The sequence below is a fragment of the Condylura cristata genome, unplaced genomic scaffold (assembly GCF_000260355.1).
Source record: "Condylura cristata isolate star-nosed mole 26May11 unplaced genomic scaffold, ConCri1.0 scaffold00003, whole genome shotgun sequence".
In the NCBI taxonomy this organism is placed as follows: domain Eukaryota; kingdom Metazoa; phylum Chordata; class Mammalia; order Eulipotyphla; family Talpidae; genus Condylura; species Condylura cristata.
Window position 1 is genome coordinate 33814539 of NW_004567104.1, and position 18438 is coordinate 33832976.

Sequence of the window (18438 nt, forward strand, 5' to 3'; positions counted from 1 at the left end):
ATTATTCAAACTAAAAAGTGGCAAGTGAATGGTTAGTAATCATGTGTTTGTTACAGAAGAGAAACGTAAAAACTTACTTGCAGAAGCATCCCAAAATTTTATTGATCCATCTGCATGACTAGATGAGAAATAAATCGGCATTAATTTAAATATAGTAAGTTAAAATATTATAATCATTCTAAATGTATGAAAATGAGTTACTGTATTTAAAGTTTGATTCAGATCTATACTATTAAGTTGAAAACAATGGTTTATTTTTCAACAGTAATCTAAATTTAGAAAAAAAAATTACTTTTTACTGTGTGAAGGTTTTATATGAGATAGGGAGCACTGAAAATTGGCAAGTCTAAGAACTCATCTGGAAAACAGAGGACAGCTACTTGTAGCACATTTTATAGGGTTAGCTATATCTGGACCCAAGACCAGTAAAAATCTCAGATGAAAAGAAAATACAAACCAAAAATGTTGAATTATAGGCATGATAATTGTCAATGATATATTAGCAGACATAATCAAATAATATATATAGAAAACACATGAATAAGCTGGTTTTATCCTAGGAGTATAAGGGAAGCTAAATGTTTAAAAAAGTCAAATAATACCATATTGTAGTCACAAGATTCTGTCATATGTATATAATTCTTATATTTGACATTTTTATCAATAATTTTTTCTCATAATGTGGTGAGACTATCTCTTGTTAAAAATATAAGTACTCCACCTTTATTAAAAATTTGGCATGGAGTATCTGTTTCCATCTTTTCACTTTCAACATATTAGTAAGTATGTACGTAGTTACATTCACTGGTGTTTTTACTTAATTCAAGGTTGGTTTTTTTTTTTTTTTAAATCTGGAAAAGTTTCAAGTTCTCCTTCAGTTTGCCGGATAAGTCCTTATTTAGTAGCTTTCACCCTCTGTAGCAGCTCCTCCTTTTGTCTTTCAGCTAGTGATTTTCATCAAGTTGGAGGATATCTTCATACATTTCCTCAAGTATTTTTTTTTGTTTGTTACTGTGTCCTCACTGACACGTCCAATATATGTATTGTGTTGAATCATCACTGAACTATCTTCAACTACACTTATTCTTTTGCCTGTTCAAGTCTGTGGCTAAATCTTTTTGATGAAGTTTTCATTTGTTATTTTACTTTTAGCTCCATGTTTCTATTTGATTTCATTTTAATAACGTCTCTATAAATATTCTCATTTTATTGAAATGCCTTTCTTTTAGGTACCTTCAGTTCTTTGTGTGTTTTTTAAGATATTTGATGCATAGCCTTCAATAGTAAGTCTAGGGAGCCTTAGGCATAATTTCAACTAATTCATTTTTTTGCTTTGAATTACCCACATTTACTTTTTTCTCTGTCTGCCTTGTGTTTTATTGCTATTGAAAATTTGGATTTCTGATTATTGTAATGTGGTAGTTACTCTCCCTTTTTACAAGTTTCCTTGACAATGACTGTTGTGTTTTTGTTCAGTGAATTATTAAGCTTGCATTCTTGTTTGGTTTCTGAGTTCTGCTCCCTCAAGTTACTGATTTCCTTGTAGCCATGCAAAAATGAGAACCCTTTTCCTGACCTTTGTAAATTAATTGATGTTAGGGAATTGCTTCAGTGCATAGGCAGGTTATTTTCAAGTCAGGCTAAGTTCACTTCGTTTTAGCCCGGTACCTAAAGTACATCCTTATGGGAAATATTAGCATCTTTTCAGTATATGTACACTGCTGGCATACTTGTGAGTTTCTATGTTCTTCACTGTAAGTGGGTACTTCAAAAAGTTTTACTCACAAATGTAACTCTTTCCATAGCCTGTTCCTTATAATAGCAGAGGCTGTTAGCCGGGGAAGAGTATATGACTCCTTACAGCTGGGCATGTTTCTCCATATGGTCTTATTTGACACCACAGTGAGGGGTTTCATAGCCATCTTAACAGATTGGGATCTACCTCCCAGCTATGTCAGGAGTCTGAAATTTCCCTCTAAGTTATTACACTGTGTTACAGATTGATGAGAAAGTGGAAAGTCTAGGCTTTCCACTTAATGGAGTGGGACATTAGTTATTATCTACGGTAGATCACTTTCTGAGAGTATTCTTGTATTGACAATTTGCCACTTTTGATACAGAAAGCTACCTTTTGTTGAATTTTTTTGTCTGTGCCCATTAACAGTTTCACGTTGCTTACTTCTTCAGCTCTAATTTTGGGATATAGAAGACCAAAAAAAAGCCAAAAACTCAAACTTACCATCACGTCATTCCTTATGTCTGAAGAGACCTTAGCCAGTCTAACTTTTCCCCATCTTTTCTACTCATATAATACATAGGTTTTTATTTGTTTTTAGTGGGAAGACTAGAGAAGTAAATCACCTCATTGTCCCATAAGCAAAATCATTTACTATCTATTAAATCTTACCAGTTGCAACATCTCCATTCATAATATTAGAGCAGGAAATGAATTAGAAGTAGTGACATTTCTGATGCTATACATGTTGACTCATAATTGAAATAACCAACTGACAGATACAGGGTAGTGATTGATCCCTGGATTTGGCAGGGATCAAGGGGTACAGGTAAAGGTCTTTTCTAAAGCTAGCAATGCATAATTTCCACAGGAATTGTTTCCTGATTGATGTCCCATGATATTTCCTTCTTTGATTTTCTTTATCTTTTATAAACAAAAATATTTAAGCATGTCTGTTTCCAATGGTGTGATTATATATCTTATAATAATCTTTGTATAGAAGCCATAGCTTATAGTTTTCTTCTCATGTGATTAGTCTGCCTAAAATACAATTATGGGCATATGTAAAAATTCAATAAATATTTATGCTGACAAATTGATAAACTCATAAATCAACTCCACTTACCCAGTAATAATAATTTCTGGATATGCCTGTGTCCCAAGGTTCCAAGCTCCCCCACTGATAGGCCACTCCTAAATAGATTATCCAGGAAGAATATTAAAATTTATATTTTAAAACAGTCAAGGATGAGGTACTTAACTATGTCCTATCTTATTTTTTTCAGATTTACTTATTTATGCATACAAGAACTGGGGTACAGGCCAGGTGAGGGGGGGTTGGGGTGGTAAATGAAAGGATTCCCCAGAGGCAGAATGGGGAGCAGAACAGGCAGATTGACTGAAACAGACTTCTGAGGGGAGCAGTGGGTGAGACAAGAGAGGTCTGCTGCCTGCATGTGGGTCACCTCCGTGGGCGTGGATTGAACTTGTGCTGCAGTGGCTGTGGATAGGGCCTACTATCTTCCCGCCCACTGCTCCCCTCAGCAGTGTACTCCCTCTATCTGTCTGTTCTGCTCCCCACTTTCTCTCTAGTAAATTCTTTCACTGGCCCTGTATCTCTGGCATGTACTCCAGGTCTGTATGCATAAATAAATGTATATATAAGTATGTAACATTTAGGAAATTTAAATTTCAAAAGTTGTCTTTTCTAGATGCCAAGTTGGGACTTCAAAAAGATTTAGTTCAAGTGAGAAAATAAAAGGTAAAAACCATACAATAAGGATATAAATATAAGAAAACTTATTTTTATTATGGTACCTTATTACTATATCCTTGTTTTTTATGCTTGACTCCTGTAGAATAGAGTACTAGAATCAAATCTGGTGGGCAATCAGCAAAGTAGGCCGTACACGTAACTGGTGATTCATGAATGTCCATGGGATATGGATTTTCAAAGATTGGAAAACTAAAAGAGTAAAAAAATAAGTTTCATTTTGTAATGAAAAAGGTCACTTTCATAAAATGAAGATCAAAACACTTTTCAAAAATGTTTATCTATAAAATGTAATACAGATACAGGTAAAATTTTAGTGAATAAGTTCAGTTTCTTTCCTGTAATTCAAAAATCCCAAGGTAACATTATGTGGATAGGTTAGATTATTTTGAACTGAAAATATTGTGCAGTTAGTTGACTTAGTATGCATTTTATTAAAACACATCACCTAAGTACTGTATAGCTCTAATTTTATCTAAATACTTTAAAACTTACCATTATTAAACATATTTTAGTAAATTTTGACATGTTTTCCAAAAGGTGGTATTGAAAAATTGAAAAATATGTGTGCTATGTAGCAATGTGTGTGTGCTTATGCTTTAAAGATCATTTCCTATTAAACTGGAGCACATAGACGATGCTCATCTTCTGTCTCCAAGATTTTGGTGTTTTGCATTGTGTGCTATAGTAGTTCAATAATACTTTTTATCATGTGCCATTTTTCTTTATTTAGTAGGGTAGCAGATGATCAAATAGTATACTGTAGAAGTTTTTGTAGCAATTGCTTTTGCTTAAGGAAATGTTACCCATTTTTTGTGTGTTGTCTCCAAATGCATCAGGTGTTACCTTTAAAAGTAACTAACATTTTACAATACTGTTAATGTATACATGAATAACTTACTTGCTTTGAGTCAGATCGACTACAATGAGATCTTTCTCCAGAAGTACAACAACAGCATAGGGTTCTTGAAATTCTACAAGTAAAAAAAAATATGAAATTTTCATATTGTTAATTTTATGAAATCACCATCATGAGTTGACAGCAACAAAGGGTATTTACATAGAGCTTCTCAAATTTAATGTTTAAGACCATTAAAGAGAACAAGAACAAATGAGAGGTTGTATAGCAGAGTTAAAGTAATTCAATAAGTATGAGTTAGTGATAGTACCAGATTGAGGACACTGACCCTGTCATCTCTACCTTTTTTTTTAAAAAAAAAAAAAAGATTTATGCATACAAAACTGGGGTACAGGCCAGAGGTGTGGGGCAGTGAGAGGCTTCACCAGAGACAGAGTGGGGGCACAGAACAGGCAGACTGTGAAGGACATTGTTGATAGAAGCAGTGGGTGGGCCAGGAGAGGTCTAAGGTGCCATTTGGGACACCACCCTTGCAGGGGATGGACCTCGTGAGGTGGCTGTAACTAGCTTCATAGTGCTGTGCTGTGCTTTAGTCCACTGCACCACCAGGGAGGGCACTCTATCTTACCTTGTATCTTACTCTCTTCACACTAAAGAAACATTCTTCCCCCTACTATAACACATATTCACCCTGCTATAAGACCTATACTAACTAGACTGAAAAATGTAGTTTCAATTTAGTTTGGTATAACATGTCCTCAGAAATAGCCTCTCTATATTCCCTTTTCTCTCTTCCTCCTTTCAGTATATTCCAGATACTCTAAGAACAAAGGATATACAGTTTATTCTCATGTAGCTAACTTTTAGAGATGTATACATACTACCACAAATTAAGTAATTTAGAAAATTATCTGAGCTATGGGGGTAAAAAACGATAATGGTATAGAAACGACTTGTGATTTGAGTCTACTCATTTAGTTATAATGACCAGGGCCAACATTGATTTTCACCCCCAATGACACTGCTATTCTCAATTTAATGAAGAAATATTACAAAAAATTTTTACGTTATTTGATTCTTAGTAACTAGAACAGATATTTCTTCATTTCATAGAGAAAACTGAGGTCCAAGTAGGTTATGAGAATAGCACAAGTTGAGAAAGCTACAACATGTAGCCCTCTTACTGTTTTTCCTTTTCCCCTTTCCTTATCTCCTGTCTTAAGCTTTCTAATGCTATCTCAAAACTTCCGGGATTTTAGTTTTCTTTTTTAGTTTGTTTGGTTTGAAAAAACACTGGGGGTTCTATAACACTTTCCTTTTTGTCTTCTATCTTTAGGAAAATCATTGTGGGTAAAAATCAATGTTTGTGCAGGTCATTAGAATAAAGCATAAAAACATTTAAGTTACTTGCTACAAAAAATACAATAGCTGAAACATTCTGCACCAATAAACATAAGTAAATGATCATTTTTGATAATTACACTTGTTTTAGATTACTGTTGCTTCTTTTCAAGGAAAAGTTGGCAGAGAAAGTATTTTGTGTGCTCTGGTAACCACTTGATAAAAAGGTGTCAGTATTAGATTTAATTCTATGTCTATTTTTAACAGTTTGTTGGGTAAATAAACTTTTGATTTCCATTTCCTTTGCCCATTGAACTGTCAAAATAGGTACTAGTTTTGTTACAAAGCTTATCTTGAGGGTCCTGATCTTGTAATATTACAGCCTTTGTCTACTGGTTTCCTTTTGAGTAGTGGGACACTCCAATAAGGTGAATATTTGTTACAGTAACCTTTGATGAGAGAAATGCATTATTTACATAGTTTGCAGAGGACCAGATACAGTTAAATTTAGCCATAAAACACAAATTTGGAATATAGCCAAGTAGTAGTGCTCATAACGATGAAGCTTTTTATCTCTGGGCAATAGACCCTGAGATTAGAGCATTACACTACTTGTATTCTTTGAAAGTAGGTTGAACTATATGTCACAGGGATACCTCAATATTAAAATAAAAACTTTAAAATATGTTGGATGAAAAATTATAATATGTAAAGAAAATGGAAGTGCCTTATGGAATCATAATCAAAATATACTGTTAGTAGAAAAGTATGATATGAAATTGTATAGAGAATATGCAGCCATTTGTAGAAGAAAAAGATAACACACATATGCATAGATTATTTTGGAGAGAATACATCAGAAGCCATGTAAATATTTACCCACTGGAAGAACAGTAAGAAAGTTTTCATTATATACTATTGTGTATTGTAGGATTTATTTCTGGCATATTCATGCAGTGTCGCTTTAATTAGAAATAGTCAATAAAATAATCCTATTTCTCCTAATCCCTGATAAAAGGTTCCATCCTTATTACCACTACTATGAAAAACAGACACAATGTGGCTTGGAAATTATTAGATTCGACTACAGTATGTGCATGATTTAGTTAATGTTAGCATTTGCCTTAATATTTCTACTGCTCTGCGGAAATTGACACCTACATGCAGTATTTGATCTTGTCAACCATAAGCTTTCAAATATGATTACTGGTATGCACATCTACTTTCACTAGGTTTTTTTAATAGGAGACATTTTCTTAAGTTTTTAGATAGGGAGAAAAAATAAAGCTGAATACCACATCCAAAACCACTATTAAAGGGCAAATCCAGCAGGTTTTCCTCTTTCTGGGTCTGCTTAAATCACATTATCACAAAAACATCCCCATTGGGAATCTGGAATTTCAGGGAATGCTCTTTTGGAAAATCTTATTAAAAACACTGCTTCCTTCCACCTTAAAATTTCCTCAAATATCTTCAGCATCTCATAACTTAAAAACTTTACTCTCACTATCCTTACCAAGTCCAAAGCCATTTCTCAAGATCATTTCAGTCATCAACTAAACTAAACTATAAAGCAATATATTATTTAAATTCAATCCATAATTACTTCATCTGACTCTAGGAACAAGTACCTTATTGTTATTTCATTTCAACTTAACATATAAAATGCCATATTTAATGGCTATGTGACCTTGCCTAAAGTCACATAGCTAGTAAATGGCACCGTAATCTTAAATCCAAATATTCTAGGTCCAAGTCCAGAGGTCTTTCCCTCTATACATGTATGCTTCCTCTCAAAAAGGTAATATGTATATACACACTACCTTGTTTTAATAAATTCTTACTTCCCTTTTTGTTTCACACTTATAAATTTGCCTGTAAGTTTAGACTGCTGCTGTGTTTACACAAACCCTTTATTCAGGATGATAAAAATAATCAGAAGGGCCTTTGGGAGGAGAGACAGTTAATTTTCAACTGAACTAAATCACTGACCACACATCAGCAATCCTGTAATAATCAGTAGCACTGCAGTTGCATCTGAAGCAAAGACAGATGTGAAACAGAAACAGCACCACCAGAATTGGAGATCACTGATAGCAGGTAAGTGCTTTAACTTTGATTGGCTTTAGAATGGGATGGGTGGAGCTGGTCTAGGAGAGGCTAGTAGGAGGCCCCATTTTCCCCCAAGTGATTTCACCCAGGACCCCTATTAGACCCTCCCAGCTCAGCTTCCACCATCCTTCTCAAAGTTTAAAGCACTTACCTGATATTAGAACCTGAAACTCCAGCACTGCTGTGCTACATCTGTCTTACTTCATTTTTCAAGTAGGTACAGTTGCAGAACTTGATCCTCATACAACCTGTAGTTGAGTGTTGTACCACAGTGGAGGCCAGCTGCCAAAACTAAAAATATTTAAGCTTAATTTTGTTAGGAACTTATTTCAAAATTATTGTCAACATAAAATAGCTTCATTTTAGTTACTTACCATTTGGGTAGGGTGTTTCACATAAAGTAAGAAATTCAACAATAGGATGATCCATCTCAAGTACTGTAATTGCTTTTCCATGCATGATGGTTAAACTTGGTCTTCTGCAAGCTTTGTCATAAGACAGTCCACCAGAAAATATTATGAATGGTTCACTACATAGGGAAAAAAGTTTGATACTCAAAAGTCTAAGATGGAATAATACACAGGACTAATTTAAAAAGGACAGTTTAGTGGGGATTATATGCCATGAAGCAAATGTCTTTTCTCATCCCAAATATCTAATTCATTAATTTACTTTTCCACCACTGCCCTTTTCTGAGATGCACATTCTCACTATTAAAATCACTAATGAATTGCTCTAACGGTTTTCAAGGGGGGTGGGTATGAAATAAAGGCAGTGAAGTTGGACATCTTCACATATTATTTGGTTATAAACTACTATTAGAATATTAGGCTAGTTAGTTTATTAAACAAATCAGCTGGCATGAGAAGCCCCACATCTCAAGAAGACAGAGGCAAACTAATATGAAATGCTACAGGGGCATGTAGAAGGCTATATGAAATTCAATAAGGGTGTCTTTATTGAGGAGGGGTTATGATAAAAAGATAGAGAATACTTTGTGAGATGCTTTTCAATTTCATCAAGGGCAAGCTACTAATTTTTGAGTCTGTTACAATTTTTTTATTTTTCTTTTTTCAGATTAATACCTATACCTCTAATGACCATCTGCCGAAGAATTCATCTGTTTCCAGAGATCCACTCTCCCATTTTTTACAAATTACCACAGTACCAATGGGGCATTTGCTAATCTTATGCAACAGAAAATTTTAAAGTTCCATTAAAAAACCAATACATTACCTTTTTGAAATAAATATTTGAGTTGTAAGTTAAATAAGCAGAAATGTTTTACTTTCCCCCTTTGAATCCTGTATCAGCTGGTGTGAGTCTTGCCTCTGTAATTTGTCATAGTAAATTACCAACCTGCTAACTGTGGTATTAAATAAATTTGTTATTTCTAACTTGGTTTTGCAAAAATATATCCTGATTTGGAGAACATATCTTCTCAAATTTGGATATTAACAATTTACTTCTACTATTACTTAAGGTTACAGATTGTGTAGTTTAATATTTTTTTCATTGTATCAAATCAAGGAAAATACTTAGTCTTTCACACAAACTTACTGTACTTTCATTTTCACAAATTTGACTTGTAAAAAATATAATGGAAATAAGAGAACAAGCTTTAAAAATGAATACAAGTGAAAAGGAAAAAGCACCCACAAGTTGTTACAAATAGTTAACATAGTACCCAACAGTTCAATAGCTCTTGAAATGCAATGCTGATTAACAGCTGATAAAGAAAATGTTTTAATACTTTTACTTGTTTTACATATATACTGACATACCCATATACATAATTCACCACATGTACACCCAATAATTTGTTAAAAATGGCCATAATCTTACACTAGTAAAATTTTGAAAAAAGTGGATTTTAAAACCATAATTCTGTGAGTACTGCCACTAAGTATTGGAAGTAATTATAACACTATTGATATATAGGAATGAATACTGTATGAAAAATTTGTATATTTTCTTTGAATCTAAAGTACAGAGATTTGGCCATATGTTTCATGCTGTTTGTATGGCCAATTCTCCCTATATACAATAAATCTGTTATTAATGTAAGAATCTGTCAGTCAATATCTTTGAGTATATAAAACACTTGCCATAATAAACCATAAAATTTGCCTATTTTTCTTATTTTCCCATATCCTGCATAACAAAAATACATACCTGTTTCTACAGGTCTTGTATTCTACTTTGAGAATTGGTTTACAGGGTTCAGACTTTTTTCCTTCTCTTTGTATTTTCCCTAAAAGAAAAAGGTATTTATTAAATGATTTAAACTCTCCTCAACCATGAGAATTATGGATAAATTTGGCAAAATGAATACAAAGAAAACAGTATAGTAATGTTTTTCTTAACATGTCTGTATATACTAACACTGTTGAATCTTAACAATTTGCTGCTATATAGGCAATAGTCATTTCTATTGTGTCCACATGTGAATTCTCATATAGTGTATGTAATGTTATTTTAATAACACAAAATAAACTTGACAGTTGAAGACACACCACATACTTACCTGCATACTGTAATTACTAAAAAGAATACAAACAAACCCTTTCATATCAAAGACTTCAAGTTTATGATATGCCATCAAAATAACTGCAATTTCGTCACATTCACTTAAAGGACATTCACTAGACCAAACACAAATGGTATTGCAGAATTTATAAAGATAGTTTTAATGATGCACACTAGTAGCATAAAATAATAGCTTCTTGAGGGGAAGAGCTCTATTACGCCTTCCTAAGATTTTGCATAATGGATCAAGAGAAAAGGAAATGAAAATGTAGCTCATATAACATTCTTATCCTAACTTTTTTACTTTAATGAATACCTATATTCTTACATTGTCACAGTTCATAGACACAGATATCTACTACATAGATATGTTGACAGGCATATGTTTCTTAAAGGGTGGTTTTTTCAGAATGGTGGTGGGTAACACATGTTTGAAGAGGTATGATCCTAAGTCTGACTCATATACAATATTATAAACAAATGTTACTTTGATAAAAACAAAGATCAATGGCTGAATTTTTAATTAGAAACAATGGAGTCAAGACAGTGAAATGACGTGTAAAAAAAAAAAGGAAAAAGTGAATTACCTAAATAATTTTTATCACTATTTCAAAAATCAGTTGTAGCAAATACAGCTAACAAAAAGTAACTTAATAAAGTAACTTAATAAGGTTCTTAGAATTAAGCTAACATAATACATATTTGATGTGAAAAATTGGAAAGCTATACAAAAAATACTAAAGTTCTTCAGGTTATGAAATGCAAGAATTTGAAACTACACAAAAAGCATCAGTAAAGGAAATTATGTAAGTAATTATGAAGGACAGTATAACTGCCTATTCCCCAATTTCCTCTCAACTGATTTAAAAAGACATTCAATAAAATAAAGGTATATGATTTATAATGTGGGATATATCATTTACTTGACAATAACACAAGGTGGTAGACAGAAACAAAGTTGCATTGGAGCAAGATGTTACCAACCAAATGGTAACTTAAACTCACAGGAACAAATGAAGAAACCCACAGTGATAATGGAAAAAGGTCAGTGGAACAAATTCCATAAATATGTACTTTATCCATTTATCAGCTTCTTTAAAAGTCATACATTTACATAAAATAATAAAGGTATATTGTTGGGTTTGTAACACTTGATATAATGTATAATAGTAGGGGAAATGGAGTATAATCTTCTAGGAGTAACATTTCCATATCACTCTTACACCCCTAGTATAAACTTTAAATAGATTCCAATAAATTATTGTGTACATGATATATCCTAGGGTGGTCACTAAGAACATAAAACACAAAATAGTGAAAATATTATTAAAAGAAGTAAATATTACACCAGAAAATACCCACTTAATAACCCTTAAAAAGCAATAAAAGAATGGGAAAAAAACTGAACGATATGAATTAAAACTGAACAGTATGAATAACAACATTGTTAATGGATTAAACTACAAAGGTTGGATAAAAAAAACAGTATATGGAGAGAAATGCATGGGATTATGGTGATGGGAAACCCGCGGGGATTACCATCGAGGTGGAAAAAAAAATGTACAAAATGATGTAAAAATAAACTTTTGTAATAAAAAAAACAGTATAAATCTATGATCTGTAGGAGATGCACTTTAAAGACACAAAAGGCTGACAGTATGAGGATGGAAAGCATACATTGTGTAAATGGCAAACATAAGAAAGCTGAAGAGACCATGCTGCTATCTAACTGAAGGGCCAAAAGGGAAATCAAAAATACCAATATCTCTTCTGAGAGAACAGAAATTTTTAGATATAAGCCATTCAATTAAAAAAGAATTCAACTTAACCATCCAATTTAAAACAGTATAAAACAAGAACATGTTGAACTTGAAGCAAGCAGAAAGGAAATACTATCACAGAAATTTATGAACTAGAAGAGAAAAACATATAAATTAATCCAAAAATCAATTCTCTGAAGCTCTAGAAAACTGGCACATCTTTACCTATAACAAGAAAAAAAAGAGAAAAGAAATGCTCAATGAAATACTACTCAGCTAATATAAAAGATAAAATCATGCCTCTTGCAGTAATATTGATGGAACATTATGCTAAGTGAAATAAGTCAGAAAATGAAAGGCAATTAACAGATGGTTTTACTCATTTGTAGAATAAACCCCAATAAACAAGCTATGGCAAATTCTGTAGTTACTAGAGGAGAAAGGAGATATGAGTATGATAATGTAATGTCACTAAAATTTCATGGTAATTGAAGCACACATATATATAAAATTATAGTTTTATAAATGAAAGGTAAATCAATTAAACTTTAAAAAGCACTCTACGGGCCCTCCCTGGTGGTGCAGCAGGTTAAAGCACAGCACTAAGAAGCTAAAGCCACTTCAACATGAGTTCGATCCCCGAGGTGGCCACATGGCGTGGCAGACCTCTCCTGACCCGCCCGCTGCTCCCCTCAGCAGTGTACTTCGTTGACCTGCCTCTTCTGCCCCCCACTCTGTCTCTGGTGAATCCTCTCACCCTCTGCATTTCTGGCTTGTACCCCAGTTCTGTATGAATAAATAAATAAATCTTTAAAAAAAAAAAGCACTTTACATATCTATATAGTCTCTAAATAAAGCTAGGTTAAATAAAATAATTAAAACATTGCTCATGGAACATATACAAGGAGAAACAGGCCAACAAAATAACCCTATCTTGTGCTTTATGACTCACCATATTTTCTAAACTTCACAACATGAAAATATAAATAAATGAAATTAAAACAGAATGTGTTTGAACAACCATTAGATTTTGACCTTACTCCTACAAACCAACAAAAGTGAGGTAACATGGAACTCAGATCATTACTAATATTCTCAGAAATAATATGGTCATCTGAATACATGATATTAATACATTTGTACTGTCCAGCTTAGAGACAGAACCAACATAAATCCTGAATGCCTCTTTTTAATAAGGCAGATGTGATAAACACAATCTATGATAAAAACTACCAAATGCATAGTTTAGCAGCATCCTCTGGCAGAAATGAAAATGAGTGGGAGAATCTAGAACAGATTTATAAAGGTGCAAAGAAATTAGGCCTGAAAGACAGATCCATTAGTGCCATTTGCTCACTGATGCCTTATCCTTAAAACTGACCAAATTTCTTATATTGCCTCTTCTGCTTCAAGTAGATCAACTACTCATCACCCGATTTGGGGTCCAGAAACTAAGCATAGGCTTACAAAGTGGGAAAAATGGATGGACAGGAAGAAGGGGAGTACAGAATGTGTGTAGTGCAATTTGGGGATCTGAAGGCAGTATACAAAGGTATTTAGACTCGGAAGACATGTCCAGTCACTTCTTTCTACAAAGCACACTAACACCAGATTTCTTTGTTCAGGTCAAGGTGCCCTCTCCAGAGTTTCTTTTGAAAGTACACGTCTTACCATGTGGAACTGTGGTCTGGAAAGGACGACTTGGGTTTTTCAGGTTCCATAAAGTCAAGCTGCCATCTGAATGGCTGCACATGAACTGTTTGCCCTCATGATGCCAATCAATTGAGTGAATAGCCTAATGAAATAACAGTTAAAACAAGGAGAAGGGGAAAAGTTGATATATCATTCTATATTCCAAAGGAAAAAATTGTGGCATAAAATTATTATAGCAGTAAAACTTGAGAAGCATATAATTTTTCTGACTCAGATTATACTAACTTTGGCTTCAATCCTCTGGGTTTATAAAACTTGCAAAAATTCAACTCCTAAGATAATAAATAGCTAACTTTCTAATATCACTACTTTTTTCTTGTAAATCCTTTGTCCTCCCTGTATTCCATAATACTTCTTGAAAAATTACTTTTGTAGACATAAAAATAAGGTTATAATTTCTGATCAGGTAGAGGAATAGTTCCATTTGAGTCTCCAATTAAAAAAATGGTTCCTTGAAGAGCCACCTCTTGAAGGCTTTCTACCTGAGATAACAACCCGAGGAAATACTTTAATTATCCCTTTTAATCCTATAAAATAGGTAAAATAGACCTAGAGAGATTGAAACACTTGCTTAGGTCATATAGTTCACAGCCAAGGTCACTTAACTACACAAAAATATTTTCAATCAAAACATCGTATCACCTTTAAAACTGTATATTTTTTAGATTCACTTTTTGAGTTGTGAATTAGATAAAATTGATTATTTTCCTAGGTCACTTTATTGCCAATGGTAGCATACTTGCATAAGGTATATACACAAAGTATCTATGGAATGAATTAGTAAATGGCATCAGATAACTTTACACCGTTGGCATTCTTTGAGTTAAATAAATGTGAAACTAAAGTAGTACACAGCATACTTTTTAAGGGAACTTAGAGAAAACTGACAAATATGAATTCTTATTCTTTATGACTATTAACATATTAGCTAACTATATTTAACTACATATAATTATAAATGTAGCATGCAGTATATATAATATATACAACCATACAAATATAATCATATATATCTTTTAACATTATTTCAATTTAACATGTTATATATTCTAAATGTGTATTATAAATATATAATGTTAATAGAAATATGTATATTTTGGCCCTCCCTGGTGGCGCAGCGGGTTAAAACACAGCACTGAGAAGCTAAACCCACTTCCGCATGAGTTCGATCCCCGCCTGCCCCGGAGGTGACCACATGGGTGGCAGACCTCTCCTGACCCGCCAGCTGCTCCTTTCAGCAGTGTACTTCGTTGATCTGCCTGTTCTGCTCCCCGCTCTGTCTCTGGTGAATCCTCTCACCCTCCGTCCCTATCTCCGTTACCCCAGTTCTGTATGAATAAATAAATAAATCTTTAAAAAAAAAAAGAAATATGTATATTTAAAACTGAGTTCCTGGAACTTCCAAATAGTATTATTAGTTATACATAATTGCTGACTAAGATAATCATTTATATATATATATATATATGCAATATATATATATCATATATATCTCTCATAAAGGAAATAGGATATGATTTGTACCTCACAGATTGGATTAAATGGAAAAGATAACATGAAACCATAGATTTGTGTTTTTCTCTTGCCCCTGTTTCTCATTACTAGACAGACAAAATTTTTTCCTTCCAGGATATAGTAGAGGAAGATAGAAGGGAAAAACACTCTTCTTTGTTCTTTCCCATTTATTTCTTCTCATTTTTGTAAGTTGATCAAAGGATGTCACTCCTTGTCTCCTCTACTTGATAACTTGGATGAAATTCAGTCAATTTAAAGTTCTCTCTGACTGCTTTGCTACAAAGTGTGAATGCAGAGAAATCATTCTTAACCCTAACTATTTTACCTGTCTCACTAACATTATACATTTATAATACACATTTAGAATATATAGCATGTTAAATTGAAATAATGTTAAAAGATATATATGATTATATTTGTATGGTTGTATATATTATATATACTGTATGCTACATTTATAATTATATGTCTGAAGTGTGAACTACTACTACAGAAGGCAGAAATAAAAATAGCCACAACACAAAATCAAAATAAGTACTATAAGAGAAATGCACATTGTTCAGAACAGTAAATATGTAAAACCAACTTATTAGAGTATGTCAAATAGTGTATTACTGGACAACTGGCATTTAAATCAACTTAGTGCATAATTATTCCATTTCTATTTTTGATTATGTATTACTCTTTTCTTAAAAAAAGGCTAAAAAATTTTACTGAGAAAATCAAATGTAACAACCAATTCAAGAAGAATTTATAAAGATAAAAAACAGAATATGGAAGATAAAACTCTAGTCAGTTTGGCTAATTCAGTGGTTTGTATTGAGTTTTTGGGAAAAAAAAACCTGAAAAAAAAAAAACAAGAGTTACTAAAGGAACTAAAAGATTACCCTTATATCAAACTTTGAGGGATATTGATGTAAACAAACAAAAATTTTGCAGCAATGCAGAATTAGAATAAATAGTTATTTCTAAAAATAATCTTATATTTACAAAACAAAACTCCCAGTTAATCAATGGCTTTTACCAATGGGCTTGTCATATAAACAGCTATGTAGAGGCTAAAGAATTTAAAGGATTTTGATTTGGAGAAGAGGGAAAAAGGGAGTTAATGAGAGGAGGAACCAAGGCTGGAAGGTGGGAAGAGAGGACTGTTTAGGAGGTTGTGAAGAATGTCTGAAGTGTGAAGAAGAATACAGTAAGTTAGCTAAAGGGGAAAGATAGCACTAGGGTCTTGCTTCTCATTTCAAAGGATGAAGTCTTGTCAGATTTGGTCTTAGGGAACCACTCAGAAGTTCCTGAGTCAATGATCTGACTGTGTTTAAATTATAATCTTGTTAGTAAAACGTATTTTGAAAGGTAAGACAGAGGAACTGTGATTTGTTAAAGGGTTATTTTATAATATTAGGAGTAAAGGACTTATTTTAACTAGAAGTTAGATCATTAACTGTAAAAATGAAAAAGAGGAAGTACATGAGAGCCAACATAAAAACAGAAGCAAGACTGTAAAACTGTTTACATATGACACACACACACACACACACACACACACACACACACACACATAAGGGTCAAATACGGTTCTGAGAGTTCTAATCTAAAATAAGAAATTGTAACTTTGAAAATGTAAAACTGAATATTGAAGGAGATTTAGATACTAAATAAAGGTTCAGTCCCAAAGAGATCTTTCTCTGGATTCATCTAACATAGATATTTGGATCTAGAGCTTAGGTAAGGATTAGAAATATATGAATTTCTAGCTTTGGGTATTATTGCAATAATGGGAAAAGATATGAACACAAATGTAAATTGGAAGAGAAATAAAGAGGTAAAGATAGAATCCTGAAGAATATAAAGAAGAGTTAAGGAAAGAATCTGAAGGAGAAGAGGAGTGAAAAGACAGACAAGGGAAGAAACCATAAGGAGATGTTGATGTAAAGCCACTGGTTGAATGAGAAACTTGAAAGGCTAAAAAGGTCACTGTGCAACAATGAAATCATCAGTAACTTAAGAGGAACCATTTCAGTAAGTGTTACATATGATTTCTAAATAAATACCAGAAGTGCTGAGGAAAGTTTGAAGAGTTTGGAAATAAAATGAAGTTATGTAACTATTAAAAGCATAAGATTATAATTAAGTATTGAAGTAATAACAGTTTCATACATACCTGCATACACACACACAGAAATCTTGCCCCAGCTGTCTCACTCACATTAGCTGACCACTGACTGTGTGTGTGTGTGTGTGCAGAGACAGAAAAGAATATAAATCAGTATTTTATATGATTTCTAGGTATAAAGTAGATGTGGCGCTGTATTCTGACTTCAGTTTTGCTAATGTTTAAACAGTTCATTGCAAAGTTTCTTCTGTTCTCTTTCAAGATTAGAAATCTTCCTTTTTAAGCACATCGGCAAACTAGTTGATTTAGCATTATCCCTGGAACTGGGCTTGGGGGTAGGGGTGGATTTCTTTTCCGCTGGTCTCCTCTAGTTCTTACCAGCTAAATACCCAGGCAGTATTTGGGCCCTTACCTAACTGCTAGTCTGGACAGAGAGGGCACTGTCCATTCTTCTCTTCATATTTTGTGTATTTAACAAAAGAAAAATCCTACCTCCGCTCCCTATTTCCTACTTTTGTTATGGCTCAAGATGCTTCAGAACTTGATTATAAAGAACATAATTACGTGGCATCACTTGCCAGAGTATTTTTTCTCTCATGCTACCCAGCTACCCAGCTGCTGTATCATTTACTTTTGAGCTCTTTGTCACTATGACAACTATCTTCTGCATACTGTTAGAATTTTAGTATGTCAAAACCACTAAAATATATCGGGAGAGGGCAGTTTATGAACTAGCTTTTTTACCTATAAGCACCAACATGTTCAAATTTAACTGCTGTGAAGCATACTGAGGAATTGTAAAAGAAATGTATCTTTTACTTTCTTTTTTATTTATCTTACCTCTTTTGAAACTCTTTCCATGGAAGGGTGAGGAATTAGAGATTTCTGCATCTGTCCCCTCCCCCATCTATCATTTAACCATTTTAATTGAAAGCATAGATGATCACCTTTATTCCCATTTCTCACCTTTTTTGCCCCAAGCCT

General features: G+C 33.2%; 1 protein-coding gene across 3 annotated transcripts in view; it reads right to left on the reverse strand.

Moving 5' to 3' along the window:
- The window catches only part of STXBP5L (syntaxin binding protein 5-like), a 150325-nt gene that overhangs the window by 80737 nt on the left and 51150 nt on the right, over positions 1-18438 (reverse strand). For all 3 annotated transcript variants that reach the window (XM_004675175.2, XM_012734655.1, XM_012734654.1), the window contains exons 9-15: positions 13782-13905; positions 9997-10075; positions 8196-8350; positions 4411-4483; positions 3554-3701; positions 2862-2929; positions 78-118 (exon numbers count right to left, since the gene is read on the reverse strand). In XM_004675175.2, the coding sequence (XP_004675232.1) occupies positions 78-118; positions 2862-2929; positions 3554-3701; positions 4411-4483; positions 8196-8350; positions 9997-10075; positions 13782-13905 (688 nt within the window). The remainder of the gene's footprint in view (positions 1-77; positions 119-2861; positions 2930-3553; positions 3702-4410; positions 4484-8195; positions 8351-9996; positions 10076-13781; positions 13906-18438) is intronic.